Here is a 21,735-nt window from a genome sequence, read left to right as displayed (position 1 = left end):
TTGCGCAATAATCCCTGTTATGGATGACAAAAAAAAAAAAGACATCACATGTTTGATGCAATTGAAATTGATTATGTTTTAAAGTTTAAGTGTTCACAATATCATTTCATGTTCCTAATTCACGAGGCAGTCAAAAAAAATCGATTTTGGCAGTGTGCATGCACTTACTTGTCTCACATTTCATCCATCTGCATCGATATTTAGTCGTCTCCTTTCATGTTTTGCATTGTCGTTTCATCTCTTTGGGCTAAACAAAATAATCGGGGCTCTACAGCGAAGACAGCAAGTGGGAAGTGCCTCGAAAACAGATGGATAGCTGCAATAAGCAGAACAGCAAACGTAAAAGTTTAAAGAACCCTTTCTCTTCCTTCATCCGCCGGCCCTCAACGCTCTTGATTTGAAATTCAGCTTAATAAGCCTCCGTCCCTCCTCACTATCAATAATGGAACGCTCATAAAACAGAGGGCCGATATTCTGACTTTATTTTTTAGCAGTCACATACTCTGACTGTTGCTCACCCTCCCCTCCCATCTTCAGGTTATATTGCTTTTTTGTCTTTTTTCTTTTTTATTACCCCTTTCTGTCTTTAACACCCCCAAAACCTTCGATTTTCTACTTTCTATGTCTTTTTTTTAATTTTATTTTAAAGTAAGGAGCGGACTCTTAAAATTGCTGCACGTATTCAAGCTAATATATTCCAGTGAGGGAGGAATGCCGGCGGGATATAGAAACACAGGCACAAGAGGGAAAGCGGAGATGGGATGGAAATGGTGGGAAAATATAACGGAAAGGGAGAGAAAGATTGAACGGGGGCGATTTATATTTTGTCAGACAACGACCAGGAGGAAAATTAGTATTTTTCTTGCCACAAAGTAAAAAAAAAAAGCACTGAATAAATAAAAACCAGCAACATCATTTTGAGTGACTTAAAATCAGTTTGTACGTAATTTGTTAATAATTGGCCTTGATGCTTTTATTGCAAAAGTGCAGTTCAACCGGAATGTGCGGAAACATTTGTGCACATTTCTACTGAATTGTCATGATTTTATCTCACGGTGGCTACAAAGGGGACAAAATAATGTTTTGCGATTCTGATATATGACACCATTTTTGTTTGCGTTAGCCGAGTGTGGCGGACGTTTCAAGAGTGAGTCTTCGGGGAGGATTCTTTCTCCCGGTTACCCGTTTCCGTATGACAACAACCTCCGCTGTACCTGGACCATCGAGGTGGACTCTGGAAACATTGTTAGGTAACAAAGGACCGTGGCGAACAACAGTCTCGTCCAGAATACTGTTTTCAGTACCTTGTTTTTGTTTTTCTTACATTTTCTGAAGCCTTCAGTTCCTGGCGTTTGACACCGAGGCCAGCCACGACATGCTACGGGTTTGGGACGGACCTCCCACCAATGAAATGTCTCTGGCCGAGCTCAGCGGGTCGCTGCTGCCTGAGGGCATCCACTCCACTCTGAACACCGTCACCGTTCGATTCGAGACCGACTTTTACATCAGCAAGTCGGGATTCGCCATCCAGTTTTCCAGTGAGTGGAACCTGGAAATCCAGTTAGCGAGTCCGGTGGCTCGTCACCTCAAGCGCGTTTCTGAGGCGGTGGAAAACTGAAATGAACCAACTAGCAAAGAGCGCAAGTGACGCGAAGGGCTTGACCCCTTTTCTTCGTGGGCGTATCATCCCCCAGCCCTTTGCTTATCCCCAACAGGAAGAATATCGATGTCTGAACAAGGTCCACATGCTTGAACTGATGCACCCGATTGATTTGTGCAGGCTCAGTCGCAACTGCCTGCAGGGATCCGGGGGTGCCGATGAACGGCACCCGCAGCGGCGACGGCCGGGAACCGGGCGATTCGGTGTCCTTTCAGTGCGACCCGGGATACGAGCTCCAGGGGGATGACAAAATCACCTGCATACAAGTGGACAACAGATACTACTGGCAGCCCAGCCCGCCTGTCTGCATCGGTGAGAAGTCCTACCTTCAAAGCGGAGATGTCGAGGGAAACGCTGATTGATTATCTGTGATTCAGCTCCCTGTGGAGGCAACCTGACCGGCTCCAGCGGCTTCATCCTATCCCCAAACTTTCCGCATCCCTACCCGCACTCCAAGGACTGCGACTGGCTCATCGCCGTCAATCCTGATTATGTCCTGTCGCTCGCATTCATCAGGTACCGATTTATTTTTTCTTGAAAAGTTCACTTATCTTTTGTTTTATTGGCATACTTTATGGCTTTCCTTGGGAGAGTGCAAATCCAGCAAGAGTGCAAGTTTTTTCCCCAGAGTTTAAAGAGCAGCAAAGTCAGTCAGATTTATACGGGAGAAACGATAATACACTAACCTGAGCTCTCTTCTCCTAAATCCTCCCCCCGCCCACTGGCCAGTTTTAACATTGAGCCCAACTATGACTTCCTGTACATCTACGACGGTCCGGACAGCAACAGCCCCCTGATCGGCAGCTTCCAAGACAGCAAACTGCCTGAAAGGATCGAGAGCAGCTCCAACACCATGCATTTGGCCTTCAGAAGCGACGGCTCTGTGTCCTATGCCGGCTTTCACCTGGAATACAAAGGTGAAAGCACCCGCTAATCATCCTGGCAGAGGGGATGTTGAGAAGTCAATATTCCTTTGACCTCTTGCTTCCTTGCCATTCAGCTAAGTTGAGGGAGTCCTGCTTTGACCCGGGAGTGGTGCTGAACGGGACCAGACTGGGATCAGACTATAAACTGGGCTCCACGGTTACCTTCTACTGCGAGGCTGGATATGTTCTGCAGGTACTTGGTTGGATGGATGGATAGAGAATCTGATGGGTTGATGATCAGTTGGCTCAAGGATCATCATCATCAGTAGGTCTGGGGGTTTTTTTGCCTTCAATGTTTTATCTTGTCCTCAGGGTTACTCTACTCTAACCTGCAGCATGGGAGACGATGGCAGACCTGGATGGAACCGGGCTTTGCCGAGCTGTCAGGGTAGGAATGCCGTTTCTGTCAGAGACTGACCAAAAAGATTCTTCCGCTCAAGTTAACTTCTTCCATAACCTCATATTCCTTCCGTTTCCAGCCCCCTGTGGAAGTCGCTCCACAGGATCAGAAGGAACCGTTTTATCTCCAAATTTCCCTCGAAACTACACCACCGGACAAACCTGCGTCTACTCCATAGCTGTACCGCGCGAATTTGGTGAGCATCTGAGAAGCTTTAATTGAATTACAATTGATAAGGTCCAAATGTGATACATAACGGCAGCGCAAGTGGACGGATCAGTATGTACAAATACAAACCTGAGTGCAGAATCAGCCATAAAATGGTCTAATATATGCTTCATGAGAGCAATGTTTCGTAAAGCTATCGTAGCTTACAAAATAAACAGCGCTCCACTGACTGTACACAACAGTCCACACAAAACGCCCCAAACTTGAACGATTCAGAGTATGAGATAAAATTCCAAGAAAATGCTCCACGAATCGGATAAAATCGAAAACGGCTCCCCGTTGTCGTGATGATTGATGAGTGTGTGCGCATTTACTTTGGCTTTTTGTGAGTTGTGTACAATTTAATAAGGATGATTAGGCAAAGAAAACAGCAAATAGGTTACAGACACGAAAATTGCACACTTTGCATAGCCTTGGTTGTTGGAGTGAAAAGCACTCATTAATTGTGTGATGACAATTCTTCCCTTTTCAACCTGATTTCAATGAGTTCATTTTTGACTTCCCAAGATCAAACCTTTGAATGTTTTAACCTTCAAGGATAAAAGCCGTGGGCATATAAGAGCTGGATCAAAAGATGCTGCCTGTCCAGTCATTTCCTTCCAGGTCAGGATTCATCAGTGAAGCAGTGGCTGAAAGATGATGCTTGTTTCTCTCTGATCCGGTCAGCTTTTGTTTTACAGCACGACTGTTAAGAGTAGCAGCCTTTTTCTTCCATTTTGGCTCCTTTGTTCGAGCCACGTATAGACCATTCCATCTCCAGCTAATTGGGCCAACGCGCGCATTGTTTGATGCAGTCCTGCCAACTTGTTGGCTTCACCCCACATCAACAATACTGTATGGGAATCCCTTGAGGTTCTTGCCATATTGTACATTCCCCCCACAGCTGCACCTGGTTGGCGTTCATGACAAACGGCCCCCATTGAGATTAATTATATTTGGAATTAAAGCTGCAAGCCCCGATGAACTTTTTTCACGGTGGATTCTATTTCACGCCATTCTCTGCCCGCATTAGATGGTGACTGCAAAAAAATCTTTACAATATGTCAAGCATACCAGCTGCTGATTGGGGCTCATTTGTTGATGATTTTGTCACGTCATAACCTTGTCTCATGGGGGCGGGGGGGGGGGGGGGGGGACAAACAGTGCTTTGTTGCCATATTATGGCATGCATCGCTAGTTAAAATCCTAGATTGGTAGATTGGGATCCGACTATAAACTGGGTAGATATATACTGTATATATATGTCACGCATGCTAGCAATATGTTGTCTGACAGAATATTAGCTAACCGACTCTGACTTGCAGCCAGTAATTATTTGAGACGGGGTCCAATTGTGCCCGCCGGCGCTGTGTATAAATAGCATCTTTCCCAAAGACCATCAATGGTCACCCGTCTCATTCCATTTAGCGAGCGTTGTTCGTCGCATCGCCTCTGTGACGACGCTTTTGACGCTAGCATTTGCTCGGCCTGGATATTCAAGGCCAGATCCGCCCCCGCGCTCAGCAGCAGCGTGTTTTTGTTGTTGCTGTCAGTGCTCATAAAAAAAAAAAAAGAAGAAAAAAGAAATGTACACACGTCTACAATTTGTGCTCTGGAAGGTTATTTTTTTATTTGATGATATCCCACACTGAATATGAGTGGAAACGTTCATTAACTTTTCTCGTACATATAGCCTTGGTCAGTCAGCCCTTTTTTTTTTTTTTTTATCATCTGCAAGCAGTTCAGGTAATTTTTGCATCTTGTGCTTCAGCAAGCATTTAAAATAATCAGTAAATCATTTGGTAACAAACTTTCATCTGTGCAATCTAACAAAATGAGGTACTCCTGGGTTTACAATATGTACAGACAGGCACTTAAAAAGTCAATATCCCATAATTTTTTTGGAACTTCTCTTTTGGAAATGAGCTGTCTTTTGGAGGATTAGTTTTGGTTTGCGATTCACAAAAAAGGGAAACTGATGGTTGAACGCCTCCTCTTTGCCAGCATTATTCCAACATGAAATAAGCTTCTCCATTAAAGCGGAGCATGTGTCTTAGTCAGATTTGACTTTAATTCTTATGGATTCCCGCTGCAGGAATTCATGTGTATACTGCAAGGGGGGGGGGGGGGGGGATACATTCAAGACACGCTCACTTTAGGTGAAAATCCTCAAAAAGTGACCATATCAAAATATTGTCGATAATTTTGTCCCTCTCACAAGCTTTAAACCATTTGAAACGTATTAAAACGCTCGGTTTTGAGGTTCCAAATCCGCATAGAGCACATGTTCATCGTACAGAAAATAGTCTCGCTATGTCATTGCAGCCCTCCTCAAGTATCATTAAGGATGTCCCTGCCGACATACAGCACGAGCTTTTCCGGGTATCAGAATCAGAATCAGAATCAGAATCATCTTTATTGGCCAAGTATGTAGAACACACAAGGAATTTGTCTCCGGTATAACACGCTGCACTAGTATCATCGTAAACAACAAAATAATTGAACCATTTTAGAGTAACCACTAGTTTTGAAGTACCATTTTGTGGTGCAAGAAGAGTGACTACGTCAGTGACTGTTTAAGGAGTTAATGGCTAGAGGGAAGAAGCTGTTTAAGTGTCTACTGGATTTGGTGCGCATGGATCTGTAGCGTCTGCCTGAGGGGAGTGGCTGGAAAAGGTGGTGGGCAGGGTGCGGGGGATCCAGGAGGATTTTCCGTGCCCTTGTCTTGATTCTTGCAGTGTGCAAGTCCTCAAGAGTGGGTAGGGCGGTGCCAACGATTTTTTCTGCCGTCCTAACTGTCCGTTGAAGTCGGATTTTGTCCTTTTTTGTGGCGGCCCCAAACCAAACCGTGATGGAAGAACACAGGATTGATTCGATGACTGCAGTGTAGAACTGTCGTAGCACCTCCTGTGGCAGGCCATGCTTCCTCAGCAGCCTCAGGAAGTACATCCGCTGCCGGGCCCTTTTCAGGATGGAGATGGTGTTGACTTCCCACTTCATGTCCTGGGAGACTGTGATTCCCAGGAACTTGAAGGTCTCGACGGTTGACACAGGGCAGTTGGATAGTGTGAGGGGCAACTGAGGAGAAGAATGTTTCCTGAAGTCCACGATCATCTCTACAGTTTTGAGCGTGTTCAGCCCGAGGTTGTGTCGGCCGCACCAAAGCTCCAGCTGCTCCACTTGTTGGCGGTACGCAGACTCGTCGCCGTCTTTGATGAGACCGATGACCGTGGTGTCGTCTGCGAACTTTATGAGTTTGACAGCTGGATCTGTTGAGGTGCAATCGTTTGTGTAGAGAGAGAAGAGCAGAGGCGAGAGGACACATCCCTGTGGGGCACCAGTGCTGGTAGTGCGTATTGATGATGTTGTTGCTCCCAGTCTCACCTGTTGTGTCCGTCCCGTCAGGAAGCTGAGGATCCACTGGCAGATCGTAGGGGACACACCGAGGTGGAGTAGTTTGGGGGTGAGGAGTTCCGGGATGATGGTGTTGAACGCAGAGCTGAAATCCACAAACAGAATCCTTGCGTAGGTCCCTGTGCTGTCGAGGTGCTCGAGGATGTAGTGCAGACCTATGTTGACTGCGTCTTCCACAGACCTGTTTGCCCGGTAGGCAAACTGGAGAGGGTCCAGCTGGGGACCAGTGACGTTCTTTAGGTGATTCAGCACAAGGCGTTCAAAGGACTTCATGACCACAGACGTCAGGGCGACAGGCCTGTAGTCGTTCAGTTCCGATGTTGCCGATTTCTTGGGAACTGGGATGATGGTAGACTGTTTGAAGCAGGATGGGACCTCACACAGCTCCAGGGATCTGTTGAAGATTTGTGTGAAGACCGGAGCCAGCTGGTCAGCGCAGACTTTCAGGCAGGAGGGGGACACTTTGTCGGGCCCCGGAGCTTTCTTGATCTTTTGCTGCTTGAAGAGCCGTCTCACGTCCTGTTCGTGGATCTGTAGTGGAGAAAAAGAGGGTGGGGGGCTAGGTAGAGTGGTTTCTGGTAGAGGTGGGTGTGTGTGGGAAATGGGGGTGTCCTTTTCAAATCGGCAGAAAAACATGTTTAGTTCATTAGCAAGACCCTTATTGTTCACTGTTTGGGGGGATGGCATTCTATAGTTAGTGATTGCTTTCAGGCCATTCCATACAGATGCAGAGTCGTTAGCAGAGAACTGGTTTTTCAGCCTCTCTGCATAGCTTCTCTTTGCGATGTTAATTTCCTTTGTCAATTGGTTTCGGGCATGTTTGTACAGTGCCCGATCTCCACTTCTAAATGCGGCCTCTTTCTCTTTCCTGAGTTGCCTGAGTTTGGGAGTAAACCATGGCTTGTTATTGTTAAACGAGCGGAAGGACTTCGTTGGTACACACATGTCCTCACAGAAACTGATGTATGATGTTACAGTGTCTGTGTATTCATCCAGTGTGCCCGTTGAAGTTTCAAAGACGCCCCAATCAGTGCAATCTAAGCATTCTTGTAGAGCTAGCTTTGCTTCATCTGTCCATTTTTTCACAGTCTTAACAACCGGTTTAACACATTTGAGTTTCTGTCTGTATGTAGGTATTAAGTGGATTAAATTGTGGTCAGAAAGACCCAATGCTGCGCGGGCGACCGATCGGTATGCATTTTTGATTGTTGTATAGCAGTGATCTAGAATGTTGCCTTCTCTGGTGAAACAGTCTATGTGCTGCTTATATCTGGGAAGTTCACGGTTAAGATGTGCTCTATTAAAATCGCCCAAAATGATCAGGGGTGACTCTGGGTATTTTAGTTCGAGTTTGTTTACTTGTTCGGCTAGCGTTTGTATCGCCGTGTTAGCGTTAGCTTGTGGCGCAATGTAAACACCGACTAGTAAAAAGGAGGTGAACTCACGTGGCGAGTAGAATGGCTTGCAGTTTAAAGACAGCGACTCCAGGTCCGGGCTGCAGTGTGCGTCGAGCTTCGTGACATCAGTGCACCATTCTTCGTTGATATAGAAGCAAATCCCACCACCCTTCGATTTCCCCGATAGCTCCGTGTCGCGGTCGGCTCGGAGAAGGCGGAAGCCGGGTAGATGTAGCGCGGGATCTGGATGGCGGTCACTGAGCCAGGTTTCAGTGAAGCAGAGCGCAGCAGAACGTGCAAATGTTTTGTTGGTCTTTGTGAGGAGAATAAGTTCGTCCATCTTGTTTGGCAGAGATCGTAGATTAGCAAGATGGATCGATGGGAGCGGGGTTCGAAATCCGCGCTGCCTGAGCTTGACGAGCACGCCGGCTCGCTTCCCCCTCCTCCGGCGGCGTCTCCATGCTCCGTACAGCGCAGCCGCTCCGCTCGCGATTAGCTCCGAAAAACCTTGTGGATTTTCGTGTGCTGGTGAAAAAAGACCGAGCGTAGACTCCCCAATGCGCAGCAACTTTTCCCTCGTGTAAGTAAGCCGCTCAGGGTCGCCAAAAACAAACGAAAATAACAAAAACAGGGATAATACTAGGGAGCGTGTGACCGAGGCTGCCATACCTGTCGGCGCCTGATGACGAATTATATGGGTGTCCGGGGCGCGATTCGCATTCCACTGCGACACCTTTCATCATATACCAAGGCGGAGAAGAAGCGCTGTCCTTTTAGACGTTAGCTGGTAATTAACCACCAAGTGCCAGCGGCTCCTGCAGCCCAGATTGATTTTAAAACCGACGCGAAGCCTCCTGATGGCTGTATTGAGCCAACACGGCTTGTGATGTATGATTCACGGGCTACCACATCTATTCTGGAGTCTTTAACTGTCGTATTGCAACTTTTGCTTAAAATCACTGCTTTTTCTTGAGGGGGAAAAAAAGGAATCCTGGTTGACTGTATCCCTCTGGATTTGGCCACAGAATAACGTGATGGCCTTCTCTGTTCACTTGCCCTTTCCCATCGTCCCTCTTTCAGTTCTCTTCGGCCAGTTTGTGCTTTTCCAGACGTCGCTAAACGATGTGGTGGAGATCTACGACGGGCCCACCCAGCAGAGCACGCTGCTGTCATCTCTCTCCGGGTCCCACTCCGGTAAGGACGGATGGATGAGTATGTCGATGGATGAAAGCGTCGTGGTGGCGAGGCCGAGGGGGCGTCGGCGTTGGAAACAAATGAAACGTTATCTCGTTCCAGGAGAGTCGCTACCGCTGAGTTCGGGCAATCAGATCACCGTGAAGTTTACGACCGTGGGACCGGAAACGGCAAAAGGCTTCCACTTTGTCTACCAAGGTCAGTCTGTCCCCCCCCCCCCAAAAAAAGCACGCTTCCTATGACATTCTAATGTCTTCTTAACGTTATGATGACTGCAGATAATCGAATCAGTCAAAAGCAGCATTGTCTCCCTGTCATTGTCACCAGCCGTGCCGCGGACCAGCTCCACTCAGTGCAGCTCGGTCCCAGAGCCGCGCTTCGGCCACCGCCTGGGCAACGACTTTGCGGTGGGCTCCATGGTCCAGTTTGAGTGCAACCCCGGCTACATTTTGCACGGCTCCTCCGCCATCCGTTGTGAGAGTGTGCCCGACAACCTGGCGCAGTGGAACGACAGCTTGCCCACTTGTATTGGTAACTAAGCAAGCCCAAAAAAAAAAATGCAATGCACTTGTCGTAGTAACTCGGTCAACTGTATTCTCGTAAAATAATATCCTCCTCTCAGTTCCCTGCGGCGGTGTGTTGAGCTCCCGTCACGGCACCATCCTGTCGCCCGGCTACCCGGAACCGTACGACAACAACCAGAACTGCGTGTGGAAGGTGTCGGTCCCCGAAGGCGCCGGAATCCAGGTAACTGACCTTGCGTATCATTGACTTCGAAAGCTGAGCAAGCAGGGACGCCGAGAGGAGATAAGAGATTATTAGGCGGGATGACGGACAGATGGAGGGAGGGACGGACGGTGAGCAAGCACGAGCCGATAACGTCTCATACGAAAGAGATAACGGCCGATTGTGTGGCAAACAGAAGCACTCTCAAGGCACTTCAGAGATAAACTGCCACGCGTGTCAAATCAAGAGAGGTTGTATTGGGCAGACACAAATTGCATGACACGATGCCACTTTTTCTTCATGTTATTTATTCATTCTATTTTTTTGTCCATCTCGATTTAGTAAAGAATAATAGTGTTTATTTCATCAACTTGGTTTGAACTTGATAAGATGCCCCGCCCCCTTTTTTTTTAACAGAAGTACATCTTGTAAAATTGCAACTTACAATCTTGTAATATTGTGACAATTTTTCACAGATTTATGACCAACGTTCTCTCTGTTCAGGTTCAGGTTGTGAGTTTCGCCACGGAGCACAACTGGGACTCTTTGGATTTCTACGATGGAGCGGACAACCATGCGCCGAGGCTGGGAAGCTACTCCGGTAAGACATTTTATTCCGGCATGCTCATGTTCGCTCGAGACCTTTGAGGGAATACAAGAAACACAAGTCTTTAAAAAATGGTAGCATCGCATATGACGTTGCAGTTGGATTGTCTACAAACCAAATGCACGTTGCCTTTGTTTAGGCCATGCAATAGAATCGACTCGACCGGTAGTTATTTTTAACGATGAGTAATAAATATGTAACTGGGCAATCTTGTTTGATGCCTCAGAAAATTGGAGGGGCGGGAAAAAGCGAGGACGTAATGAGTTTCAGACATGATCATTCAGTTTATTCGCGTCATATTTGTTCACAAAACACACCATAAAAATGCAACCATAGGACAAGAAAAAAGATCGATTATTCACATAAAATCCCTTTTTTTATTCTTGTGAATTTTTTTCTGTAATCTAGACATTTCAAATCAAAGTACATGATTTTACAGGAGATTTTCTTTATTATTATTTTTTTTTTAGTTCCATCTTGATTTTATTTTAAAACTACATTTGACTGTTTTTTTTTTAATCTGGCCAGCCAAGAGTACCACAAATGTACAACTCTTCATGAAATCCTTGCAAAATAATAATTAGCGTAAAACTCACACCGTTAATCATTGCGTCATCCATTATTCATTCAGCAAGGAAAAACATCTTTATATATTTATAATGCTCTGTCGTGATAATAAATGAGCTTTCCTGTGGAATGGAAAAAGGAACAGCGGGAGGCTAATTAATTCCCCTCAATCACGCCAGCCAATCATCAGTTTACAAGAACAATAGTAACAAAAAACAGGAATGCACTGACATCGTCAAATGGGTTGCCAAATATCACAGAGCAATATTAACACGGATGCGCAGCAGTGAGATTTTCGTACTGAGTAGCTTAGCGTTCCGTAACATGAAAGGGCATCACGAGGCAGAAACACGGTGAACTGTGACAGCTTGGCTTCAGACGTTGTTTTTTTTTTTTTTTTTTTACTTCGCAACTAGGTCAGGCCAACGTTCAAATAAAACATCAGCCTCAAATGAAACAACAATTTGCGATACCCTTGCATCTCCTTCCAAAGGAGGAGCGAATGTCTTTGTTGTTGTTTATTTTTCTGCCAGGTTGTCATCAGTGTGATCAGGTGTCTTTTTTTTTCTCATGCTTACCCCTACCCCCCCCCCCCCCTTCTCCCAGGCACCACCATCCCACCACTGCTCAACAGCACGTCCAACAACCTCTACCTCAGTTTCAGCTCCGACATCAGTGTATCCGCCGCCGGCTTTCATTTAGAATATACAGGTAGCCCATCACAGTGACACATCATATTTTTTACAGTCGGATATTCAAAAGCCACAGATGAAATTTGTTGCTTCACGCTGGTTGAGGTGGATGATGTCTCATAAGTGATAAATGGAAAGGGAAAGGAACTGATGTATTTTTTTTTCTTGCAAAATGAATGCTTCATTTTCATAAATGGAAACAAAAACAACTATTGGATTTTTTAAATTTATATTCATGTAATAATTTTAGTCATATAAAGTTAAGCAACTTTATGTGCACAAAATGCCTTTTTCAGCTATCGGTCTGGAGTCGTGTCCGGAGCCCCAGACTCCAAACTTTGGCACAAGACAGGGCGATCGTTTTATGGTGGGCGACGTCGTGCAGTTCTCCTGTGAACAAGGATATTCTCTTCAGGTATGTCCGCATTGACTTTTTTCTTTTTGTTTCTCTCACATTATCCTCCCAAAAGTTCAAATTCATTCTTGTAAAATAGCCGACTTTTTTATTTTTTTATGTAAAACAAAGATATCATCCTCATGTCTCTGTTTTATAAGACAATTTTATTGGATGTATTTGTGTAGTTCTCCAAGGCTATTCTCTCCAGGTGAGCCTGTGTGCTTTTTACTCAAGAAAAAAGAGCACATTTAGACCCCGTATTAATTTTAAAAAAAAAAGGAAAAATATTTTCAATGTCTCAGCTCACCCTCGCTTTTATTAATCCCCTCGGCTGCACAAAGCAAAAGTACTTAAAACAGTGAATCAGAGAGAAACGTCACTACATCCACTCTGCTATGAATAATACATGTCTCTACCTCATCTCTGTGGGTGAGAGAAAATGTCCAAATGCCATTAATCAGGTTTGCTACGCTTTCAAACTTAATTTCTTCTTCTTTTTTTTTTTTGTTTAATCGTTGTAGGGAAATGCTCACATCACGTGCATGCCAGGACCAGTTCGCAGATGGAACTACCCGGTCCCTCTTTGTCTTGGTAGGTAACACGTTTTCATCGGTACCGGCCACAGCAGATGCCATCTTGCCGTCCTATGCTGCGAGAATGCCATAGGGTAGGGTCGAATAGACTAGAAAAAAATCAAATATATATAGATAAATAGATAGATAGATATAAATGGATAAAATGGAAATTTTCTATAATAAATAGAAAAATCAAATAGAGACCTTTAGTTGGAAATAACTACTCGTGATATTGTCCTAATAACTGTTCTTTATTCGGGTAGATCTTATTAGTTTGTAAAATGTGGATTTTATCCAGTGCTGTTTCAACATCTTTTTTTCTATCTACAAATTATGGACAAACTTGATTTTTTTTTCCTCATCAATTATGTCTTCATGCTTGTGAAAATGCATCAGTTTATTTATTTTTTGTTAGTTTTTTTTAATATATCTTTATTTGCATAAAATTGTTTTCCTATAAAATTATCTTTTATTTCAACATTCTTATAATATAAAATATGATTAGCATCAAGTGAGAAGGTCATTTATTATTATTATTATTATTATTATTATTATTGAAAGTAAGATGGGAAATATATCTTTTTTTTAAGTCGAGTCCTGCACCCAGGTTCCGTTGCTCTAAATCGGTCATTAGCATCAATAGCGTTCCAGTTCGTAGTCACCCCAACATGGTTGCCCAATTCACATTACAGTTGCGAAAAGGTTGTTAGCATGCTTGTTGTCCGTGTTGTTTCGAATGTCCATTTTCAACTTTTGAATAATGCAAGCAGCAGTCGTGAAGCAATGTGCGACGTGATTAGCTCTCAGTGTGAGTGAATTTTAAAGGCTGCGAGGGGAAATAAGTGCTCTTGGTCAGCGTGATTGCCCATGAGCTGCCACTGATGCATCGAAATTGGATGTTTATCTTTGACCTTGCGCTGCAAATTAATTGGATTGGATATTGCGCCGCTTCACTTTTTTTTTTTTTTGCGCGCGAGTGTGACGAAGAATCCATTAAAGACTTCATTTGCCATTCAAAAAAAAGATGCAAAAAAACCCCCAACAACTCAAAAGGTCCTTTCTGCTATTATTTTTACTGTGTGTTCCGCGTGTGCGCTTGCAGCTCAGTGTGGCGGGGCCCTGACGGATGTAAGCGGTGTGATCCTCAGCCCCGGTTACCCAGGCAATTACCCCAGTGGATTAGATTGCACTTGGACCGTCAATTTACCTGTCGGTTTCGGTGAGAAACTTGTGGCCTCTTTATTTATTTTAATCCCCCATACCACACATGCCCAGGGCCTCGTAGTCAATCTGATCAAGTTTTGTTTTCGTATTTGCGTAGGAATTCATCTGCAGTTTGTAAACTTTTCCACGGAAGCCATCCACGACTACTTGGAAATACGCAGCGGTAGCCTGGAGACGGGCTCAGTCATCGACCGCTTCAGCGGTCCGCTCATTCCCAGGGCTTTGTTCAGCACCACGCATCAGACCAGCTTCTTTTTCCACAGTGACTACTCGCAGAACAAGCCCGGCTTCCACATCACCTTCCAGGGTAAAATGTGGCTCCGATTTCCAATAAAATGGATGCCAGCTACCACGTGTGATACAGTACAAATTCAAGTATTTATAGATGTGAAAACATGTAATACAGTATAAATGTGTCAATTCCAAATATGTGTATATGAAGAAAAAAATCTATTTTCGAAGACATGAAACAGTTTAGTTGGGAGTAGTTCATCAAAATCACATTATCAAATCGCACTAAATTTATATTTTTTAATCACGATATTATGACTTATTCTCTTGTTGCATATCGAAGTAATCAAAGCCAAAACGGTTGCTCAAAACCGCAGCCAAACCGGTCGCATGGTTATTGAAATCAAACAGGTTATTTGACTGTAACTTGTAATTAATGTTTTCATCTCGGCCATTGTAGTACTTTTTTTTTTTAAACAGCCTATCAGCTCCAGAGTTGCCCAGACCCCCGTCCGTTCCAGAATGGCATCGTGATTGGCACCGACTTCAGCGTTGGCATGACGGTGTCCTTCGAGTGCCTTCCTGGCTACTCCCTCATCGGGGACGCTTCCCTGACATGTTTGCATGGACTCAGCCGTAACTGGAATCACCCGCTACCTCGATGTGCAGGTTACATTTTTTTTTTAAATAGATAAGTACATAAAACGCTGTGACAATAATATTGTAATTAATATCCGCTCAATTAGCTTTATCTCACTATGCAGTGCTACCTGTTTGATATGCACAGCGACTCCCATTCAGAACCCGGCAAATGCAATTTTTATTAGGACTGTTTGATATGGATACGTGCCGCAATAATAGCAGAAATAACGGCAAATGCAATTAGAGGGAGCACGTGTGACCTGTAGCATTACAAAAAAAAACAAAAAAAGAAAACAAGATTTATTCGAAAAGGCACTAAAAAGAGTGTTGTGATACCACTGCAGTTAATTGCCGTGGAAGAAACATATCTCTAAGCTATTATAGTCTTATTTTATTAGGACTTTTATCCAAGTACCGTTCGAGTGGCAATTTTGAGGACTTCTGCTTTTACTGTATGTCCCTTAATGTGCATTATTCCCTCTTGGGGTGGTAAACCAACACTAATAATCCAGCTAAACACCATTGGGGAGCTGCAAAAAATGGAAATAAATACAAACGTTGATGAGGTTGAAGACACCGCTTGGCTTAAAAAGTTTAGTAAAGCGTATTGCCCAGTGGTCATAACACTAAAAATGTGCATAATGTTTGCTATTATCATCCTTAACAGCTCTTTGTGGTGGAAACATCACCTCACTAAATGGAACTATTTACTCTCCCGGTCACCCTGAGGAATACCCCAACTTCCAGGACTGCGTGTGGAGCGTGAGGGTCCCACCCGGACACGGGATCTACATCAACTTCACAGTACTGAGCACGGAGCCCATTTATGACTACATCACCGTGTGGTAGGTGGCCCTTCCTCATAGTGTCATCGCAGCTATTGACGCTTTTTGGAGCGTAACTTCAATTTTAAAGAGGTCCGGTTCCAAAACATCACCAAATGGCTTTTTTTTTTCCTCTGCTGATCTGTTTGCATCTTAAAGTACGACAACCATAAATCTCAGAAATGTTACAAAGCTTGAAAAAAAAAATGGACGACCATAAATCTTGCAAAAGTGATACATTTCGCAGTAAGAATCCAGTAAAATAAGACTCGCGCACCTTCCGCAAAAGTCACTGCTACCATAAATCTTTCCGAAGTACACGTAAAACAAGACAAACATAAATTGCAAGAGCGTTGCACAGCTTCCATATGACAACTGTGACGTCCTCCCAAAGTCATCCATCTTCATGTCAGACTCCTGTAAATTTCACAAAAGCCGCATAGTTTAAAAAGAAACGACCGCGCATGCCATGAGAAATGCCCAGCCGAAAGTGAGACGAACATAAATCTCTAAAATCTCTCAGAAATCTCCCCGCCAGAAAAATGCATTTCAAAACACAACTACCTACAAGCTCAGAAAAATGTCAAAAATTCAAATCAGACTGTAACTAGCGGTACCGTTAATCTCAAATGGTGTAACGTAACTTGAGACCACCATAAATTCCACAACAATGGTGAATATTATGACCATAAATCTCCTGTACGTTTTTCATTTTGAAGTGAGCCTACTGCAAATCACACAAAAGCTGCACGGGTTAAAACAAGACTGCCATGCATCCCTTAAAAGATGCCCAGCTTGAAAGTAAGACTGCCATAAAGCTCACACGACTTCCCACATCCCGAATAAACAATTGCACATCATCCACAAATGTCAAAAGTTTGACTGTGGCCACCATAATCCCAACAAAAGTTGTGCAACGGAAAAACAAGATAAATAGCACAAAGCGGCACAGCTCGAACGAACATCCTCAAATCCCACCAAAAGCCTTAACACCTTAAAACAAGTCCGCCCATAAATTTAGCCCTGAATCTTGATATGAGTTGTGCAACTCAAAACCAGGCCATAACCAAGACTGACGATCCCAGAAAAATTGTGCAGGTTTAAACAAGACGACTATCAATCTTGTACTGTAGCAGAAGCGAAAAAGCCAAATCCCTAACGCGGTTGTTTTGTTTTTTATTTCCTGAGGATATCCACTTTTATGCCTTTCACTGACTCTTCCAGTCTCCTGGTAGCTCTGTTGCAACCTGCTGATGACACTGTGGCGCTCTTGCTTCACTAATCAAAATTCACCCAAAACGCCCGCTATGCCGAACTTTGTGACATGAGTGGACATCCTTTTCATTCATTCGACGATCTACTTATCCTCACAAGGTTCGCGGTGGGTGCTGGAGCCTATCCCAGTTGTCATTCAGGCAGGAGGCGGGGGACACCCTGAACGGGTTGCCAGCCAATCGCAGGGAACACAAAAACGAACAACCATCTGCCCTCACACTCACACCTAGCGACAATTTAGAGTGTTCAATCAGCCTGCCGTGCATGTTTTTAGAATGTGGGAGGAAACCGGAGTACCCGGAGAAAACCCACGCCGGCCCGGGAAGAACATGCAAACTCCACTCAAGGAGGCCGGAGCCACTGGACTCGACACTGGCTGCGAGTGTACATCCCGAATTTTTAAACAAATCTTTTGAAAATATTTGACTTGTGTCCCGCGCTGCCCTGTAATTAGCCATTCTGTCTTTCCGTGAGCGGTTAGCTGAGCGAAATTGCATACGCGTGAACCAAATTGCTGAAATCACATCAAGAGAAAGGCGCTGACACTCGCATCATCGCGCCTGCCGCGGCAAAACTGTCTCTCGGCGGGAAGTGCCGTCGGCTTGGGGGGGAGTGCCATTTGCACAGCGGCCCTCCTCAGGTAGTGAGCCAGATGCCAGCCCTCGAGTTTCTCTGTTAATTGGTCTCATACAGGGAGCGATCATATTTGCTGAGTCTTCGCTTCACGGTCTGCATCCGCAGGCCGGTTGAGCAGGCCGGATTCTTAATATGGATCAAAGGGAAACGGATGGCTTTTCCCCGAAAATAGCAGAAGGAAGTGGGATGTCATGATGACGCTTTTTAAATCACGGACACTGCGCGCTGTTTTAGTCCATTTCGTCCTCGCGGCCCGTCGGCAGGTGCTTGTTGCGTTCCGCAGAGGGCCTGGTGGTTTGACAGATGACTCCCTGCATGCTAACTGAGGCTACACTGGAAAATCACGTCCCGGACACCGATGGCTCCAGAGCCACAAATATATACAGTACACATACAGTATAGATAAATGTTGCAGCTCTTCAAAGCGTACACTTTATTTATACTTATATATATTTATACTCCGTGCCTTTTCTCTTCTGGTTCAACTCGAGAGGCGTTCAAAGACAGCCTCCGAAAAACGGAAGTTCATGATTGCCAATTCTGTTTGAACCGCCGCGTCATCGAGAGACACCCCCCCCCCCCCCCCAAAAAAAAATGCTCGCTTCCAAGTGGGTTTGTATTTGGATTTCAGCCTTCAATAACTGCCAATTCGACATTTTGACAAAACAAACCAATTTCATGCCGTCGGAGAACAACAGTACAATGTCCCTGAACTTTGTCCCCGCGTATGGTTTTTGGCGGCATCCACACAAGGGCACTTTGTATCTATCGAGGCGGTGCAGCACTTTCCAACTTTTATCTCGTAAATATCATCAAACCTCTTCAACTCTAATGTCTTGCCCATTTCCTGACAACAAATGACCACTTAATGAGTGCAATAACTTGGATGCGGGTGTCCTCTGCCCCAACGCTTTATGATGATGTTACGGAGCAAATTGTAACTGATTTTTCTGTGTTCACTGAAGGGATGGTCCGGACCAGTCGTCTCCTCAGATTGGCCAATTCAGCGGCAACACAGCACTGGAGTCGGTCTATTCCACCTCCAACATCATCCTCATCAAATTCCACTCGGACTTCTCCGGAGCTGGCTTCTTTGTTTTGAGCTACCACGGTAAGCGACGACGTTGTCAGTCGTGACTGCGATCTGTTTTGGTGTTGTCGATGTTGTGGATTATTTAGCTTCATCCTCGTTAGGTCACTCGCAGTTGTGCTTGAGAGGGTTGAAGCACGGCTGCACAAAGAACAATTTAAAGTTAGAGTAGATCGAAACCCGCTTGGGTAGGTGTTCCTTGCGCCGTTTGCTAGCTGTTGCCAAGAAGTGAAATGAATTGTTTTTGTAACCGCAGAGCGTCTGTGTGGCAGCAAACTTTGCCTTACTCCTCCACGCATACTGTGTATAGACTTATAATATCCTTTACGACTCATTAAAGTCGAAAACTAGTTGGGCAGCCATTACTTTGACTTACATCTTACATTCGAAATGTTCCTCAAACAAATGTTACTTACGTCTCTGCATTTCTACTCGCGATCTCCACCACAGCAGAGCATTACCGTTGCTTGGAATAAAATTTTTTGCACTGTCCTTTCTTCTGATTGTTCCCAAGTCCGTCTTTTCCATTGAGTCAAAAATGTCCAACAAACAATATGTGTAATTCTGAATTCATCATACCGGTCTTAAAAATCAACCCTCCCGTGTGATTCTATTTGACTTCATTAAGACAACCCTCTTCGGCATTAATCATGATTTTTTTTTTCTAGATCTATTCATTCACAATGCGGTTGTCAACTCAATAAAAGCACGTTCTTCTGAAAGTTCTCTATATAAAGGTAGACAATGGCTGTGACTTCCCATCACGGCACAACATTGGTTCTGTAATCATAATTCATCAACCCCCGACATTTGACATGTTCTCAAACAATTGTTGTTTGAGTTGCTACATCCTTGACTGACAATTTGTGTGGCCTCGACGTGCGTGATGTACAATAGCCGTTTTATTTTTTCTTAATCTGAAAAGTCAACATATTGAGTGTGGTGCTCGGGGTGTTTTGCCTCTTTTGACTGTGAGGCACACTCTGTTCTTTCTGCAACGCTCCGTATAAGTCGTCACTTTGCTTCTGTGTGAGCCTGGAAACAGTTGATTCCGGGTCATGTGACCACCTGGCTCCCCTTTGATTGTTGAAATTGAAGTCGAGCGTCACCAATTGTTGCCTTGGGTTGGTGAAAAGAGTCATGTGACATCACCTGAGGTGAAAGTCATTCTGACAAACCAAATCATGGATGTGGAAGAATAAAAGTTGAGAGTGTAGCGTAGCTCAGTGGGAAGGAGTAAAAGATGTTTCTTCTTACCACGAATATTCAAGCGAAAGTAGACTGAAAAATCCCGCAGCCCTTTTTCAAAGGCAAAACTTCTTTCAAGCATGCCTGTGTTATTATTGCACCGACTCTGTCGGCCGTTTTCATCACCATCGTCCTCAACCTGAACAGCCCCAACCTGCCTGAGGGAAACCAGCTCCCGGGCAGGATTGACGGTCGGCTCTTCAATACGAATACGTTCAGAACAAAAAGCAAGGGCGCTCACATCCCGTATCACGGAGCGCCAGCGTTCGGATGACAACACGCGAGTTTCTCCCTTTGAAGCCAACCTTCAAAATGTCATGAATGTTTTTGTCAGAACCCACCTGCTCCTGGGGGCTTGACATCAACATCAAGAAAGCTCAGATTCCCAACCAACCAGCTCTCGACACCCCCTATCTGGACGACAGCGCACAAGAAAATCTACCGTAGTGGCACTCGCCGCATGAGTGCCACTTTTACATGTCCATATCCTTGACTCTCCATTTAACAGACAACAAGTAGAGTTACATCTTCCTTCTTATGGTTCTGCCCAAATCAAAATGATTTATTCATTCATTTATTCATGTATTTATTTAGCTAGCTAGCTATTATTTATTCATTTATTTATTTATTTGTTTATTTATTTAGCGAGCTAGCTAAACAAATCAACAGCTAGCTAGCGAGAAAAGGGGCAGTAAATGTTATCCCGACTATATCTATGACCTTGATCATTGACTAGAAAACGAGTTGAAGACCACATTGAACATCATTTTAAAGCTTATAGTTTATCTCTTGAATTCCATTACATTTATCTCTGAGATTAATATGTTGACGGGTTTTTTTTTTTGTTGCTTTTTTTGCACTGGGAGCAGGGGGTTCTTTCTTCCTCCTCAAAAGATGCCTTTCGGGGTGGAATTTTTAATTTGACACAATCATTTCTCGTGACTTTCCTGACACGCACACACACACACAGCCTCTCCTTCTCTCTCGCTCTCACTCTCATACATATACATGATGATCTCCTGTCCTCTCCTCACAGCAATTTCCAGAGGTTTGTGGTGATTGCTCCTCCATGTAATTGTGTTTTTTTTTCTTCGACACTGTTTTATACAGATGTCAGACTCATAATGAATCATCTTGGTAGGTTGTGACTGTCGAGAAAAAGTCCCATCTGCTGGAAGGTTTAGAGTGATTGTTTTTTTTTGTGTGTGTGGTCGTGTACTGTAGTAGCTTGCAGATGGTTGAAAAATAGGACAGTGGTTGTTAGCGTTCTGTACACAAAAAAAGTGATGCTCCACTTAATTTGTGTGGTGTACAAACTGTGCCTTATTGTTGAAGCAGAGACTGGAAAGTTTAATTTTGTCTCTAAAATGTGATTAATCCCGACATTCTTGATAATTCACCTCTTACAACCGGCTTGACTTCTGGTCGACGTGTCAATCATGAGCAGACCAACAAGCAAATCTCCGTAGGCCATGTCCGAACAAACTGCCATTTTTGTTTGAAGCAGTCATATTGGTATATGATTGCCCATTTTTAAGGATCCTTCATAGGTGAACTTGTCCTAGATTTTTGTTCGGCCTGTTATCAAATGTTGAACCCCTGATTCCTGTTTCACTCAGTAACACTAGAACCGTCATGACTATCACTTCCTTAAGACTAAACTAAAAGGGAGGAGACATTACCTTGACCTCAAGATTGTCTGACTGCTACCAAATTTTAGGCACCAAAGACAATTTAACTTGGCATCATGACATTTTGAGTCCCTCATGAGGAGACCCACAAAAACCATCAAAAAAGAGCCCA

The 21,735-nt window shown here is 44.3% G+C and overlaps 1 protein-coding gene across 6 annotated transcripts in view; it reads left to right on the top strand.

Annotated features, from left to right (window-relative positions):
- csmd3b (CUB and Sushi multiple domains 3b) overlaps positions 1–21,735 on the top strand; it is a 180,967-nt gene that overhangs the window by 136,237 nt on the left and 22,995 nt on the right. For all 6 annotated transcript variants that reach the window (XM_052070278.1, XM_052070281.1, XM_052070279.1 and 3 more), the window contains 21 exons: positions 1,124–1,250; positions 1,336–1,538; positions 1,781–1,972; positions 2,038–2,176; positions 2,390–2,577; positions 2,661–2,779; positions 2,899–2,974; positions 3,066–3,182; positions 9,085–9,198; positions 9,301–9,396; positions 9,526–9,729; positions 9,821–9,945; positions 10,429–10,525; positions 11,705–11,809; positions 12,087–12,205; positions 12,709–12,778; positions 13,865–13,981; positions 14,084–14,293; positions 14,698–14,886; positions 15,527–15,704; positions 18,560–18,705. In XM_052070278.1, the coding sequence (XP_051926238.1) occupies positions 1,124–1,250; positions 1,336–1,538; positions 1,781–1,972; positions 2,038–2,176; positions 2,390–2,577; positions 2,661–2,779; positions 2,899–2,974; positions 3,066–3,182; positions 9,085–9,198; positions 9,301–9,396; positions 9,526–9,729; positions 9,821–9,945; positions 10,429–10,525; positions 11,705–11,809; positions 12,087–12,205; positions 12,709–12,778; positions 13,865–13,981; positions 14,084–14,293; positions 14,698–14,886; positions 15,527–15,704; positions 18,560–18,705 (2,931 nt within the window). The remainder of the gene's footprint in view (positions 1–1,123; positions 1,251–1,335; positions 1,539–1,780; positions 1,973–2,037; positions 2,177–2,389; positions 2,578–2,660; positions 2,780–2,898; positions 2,975–3,065; positions 3,183–9,084; positions 9,199–9,300; positions 9,397–9,525; positions 9,730–9,820; positions 9,946–10,428; positions 10,526–11,704; positions 11,810–12,086; positions 12,206–12,708; positions 12,779–13,864; positions 13,982–14,083; positions 14,294–14,697; positions 14,887–15,526; positions 15,705–18,559; positions 18,706–21,735) is intronic.

The sequence above is a fragment of the Hippocampus zosterae genome, chromosome 7 (assembly GCF_025434085.1).
Source record: "Hippocampus zosterae strain Florida chromosome 7, ASM2543408v3, whole genome shotgun sequence".
Lineage (NCBI taxonomy): Eukaryota > Metazoa > Chordata > Actinopteri > Syngnathiformes > Syngnathidae > Hippocampus > Hippocampus zosterae.
The sequence above is the reverse complement of the archived record's forward strand: the minus strand, read 5'-3'. Positions and strand labels throughout refer to the sequence as shown.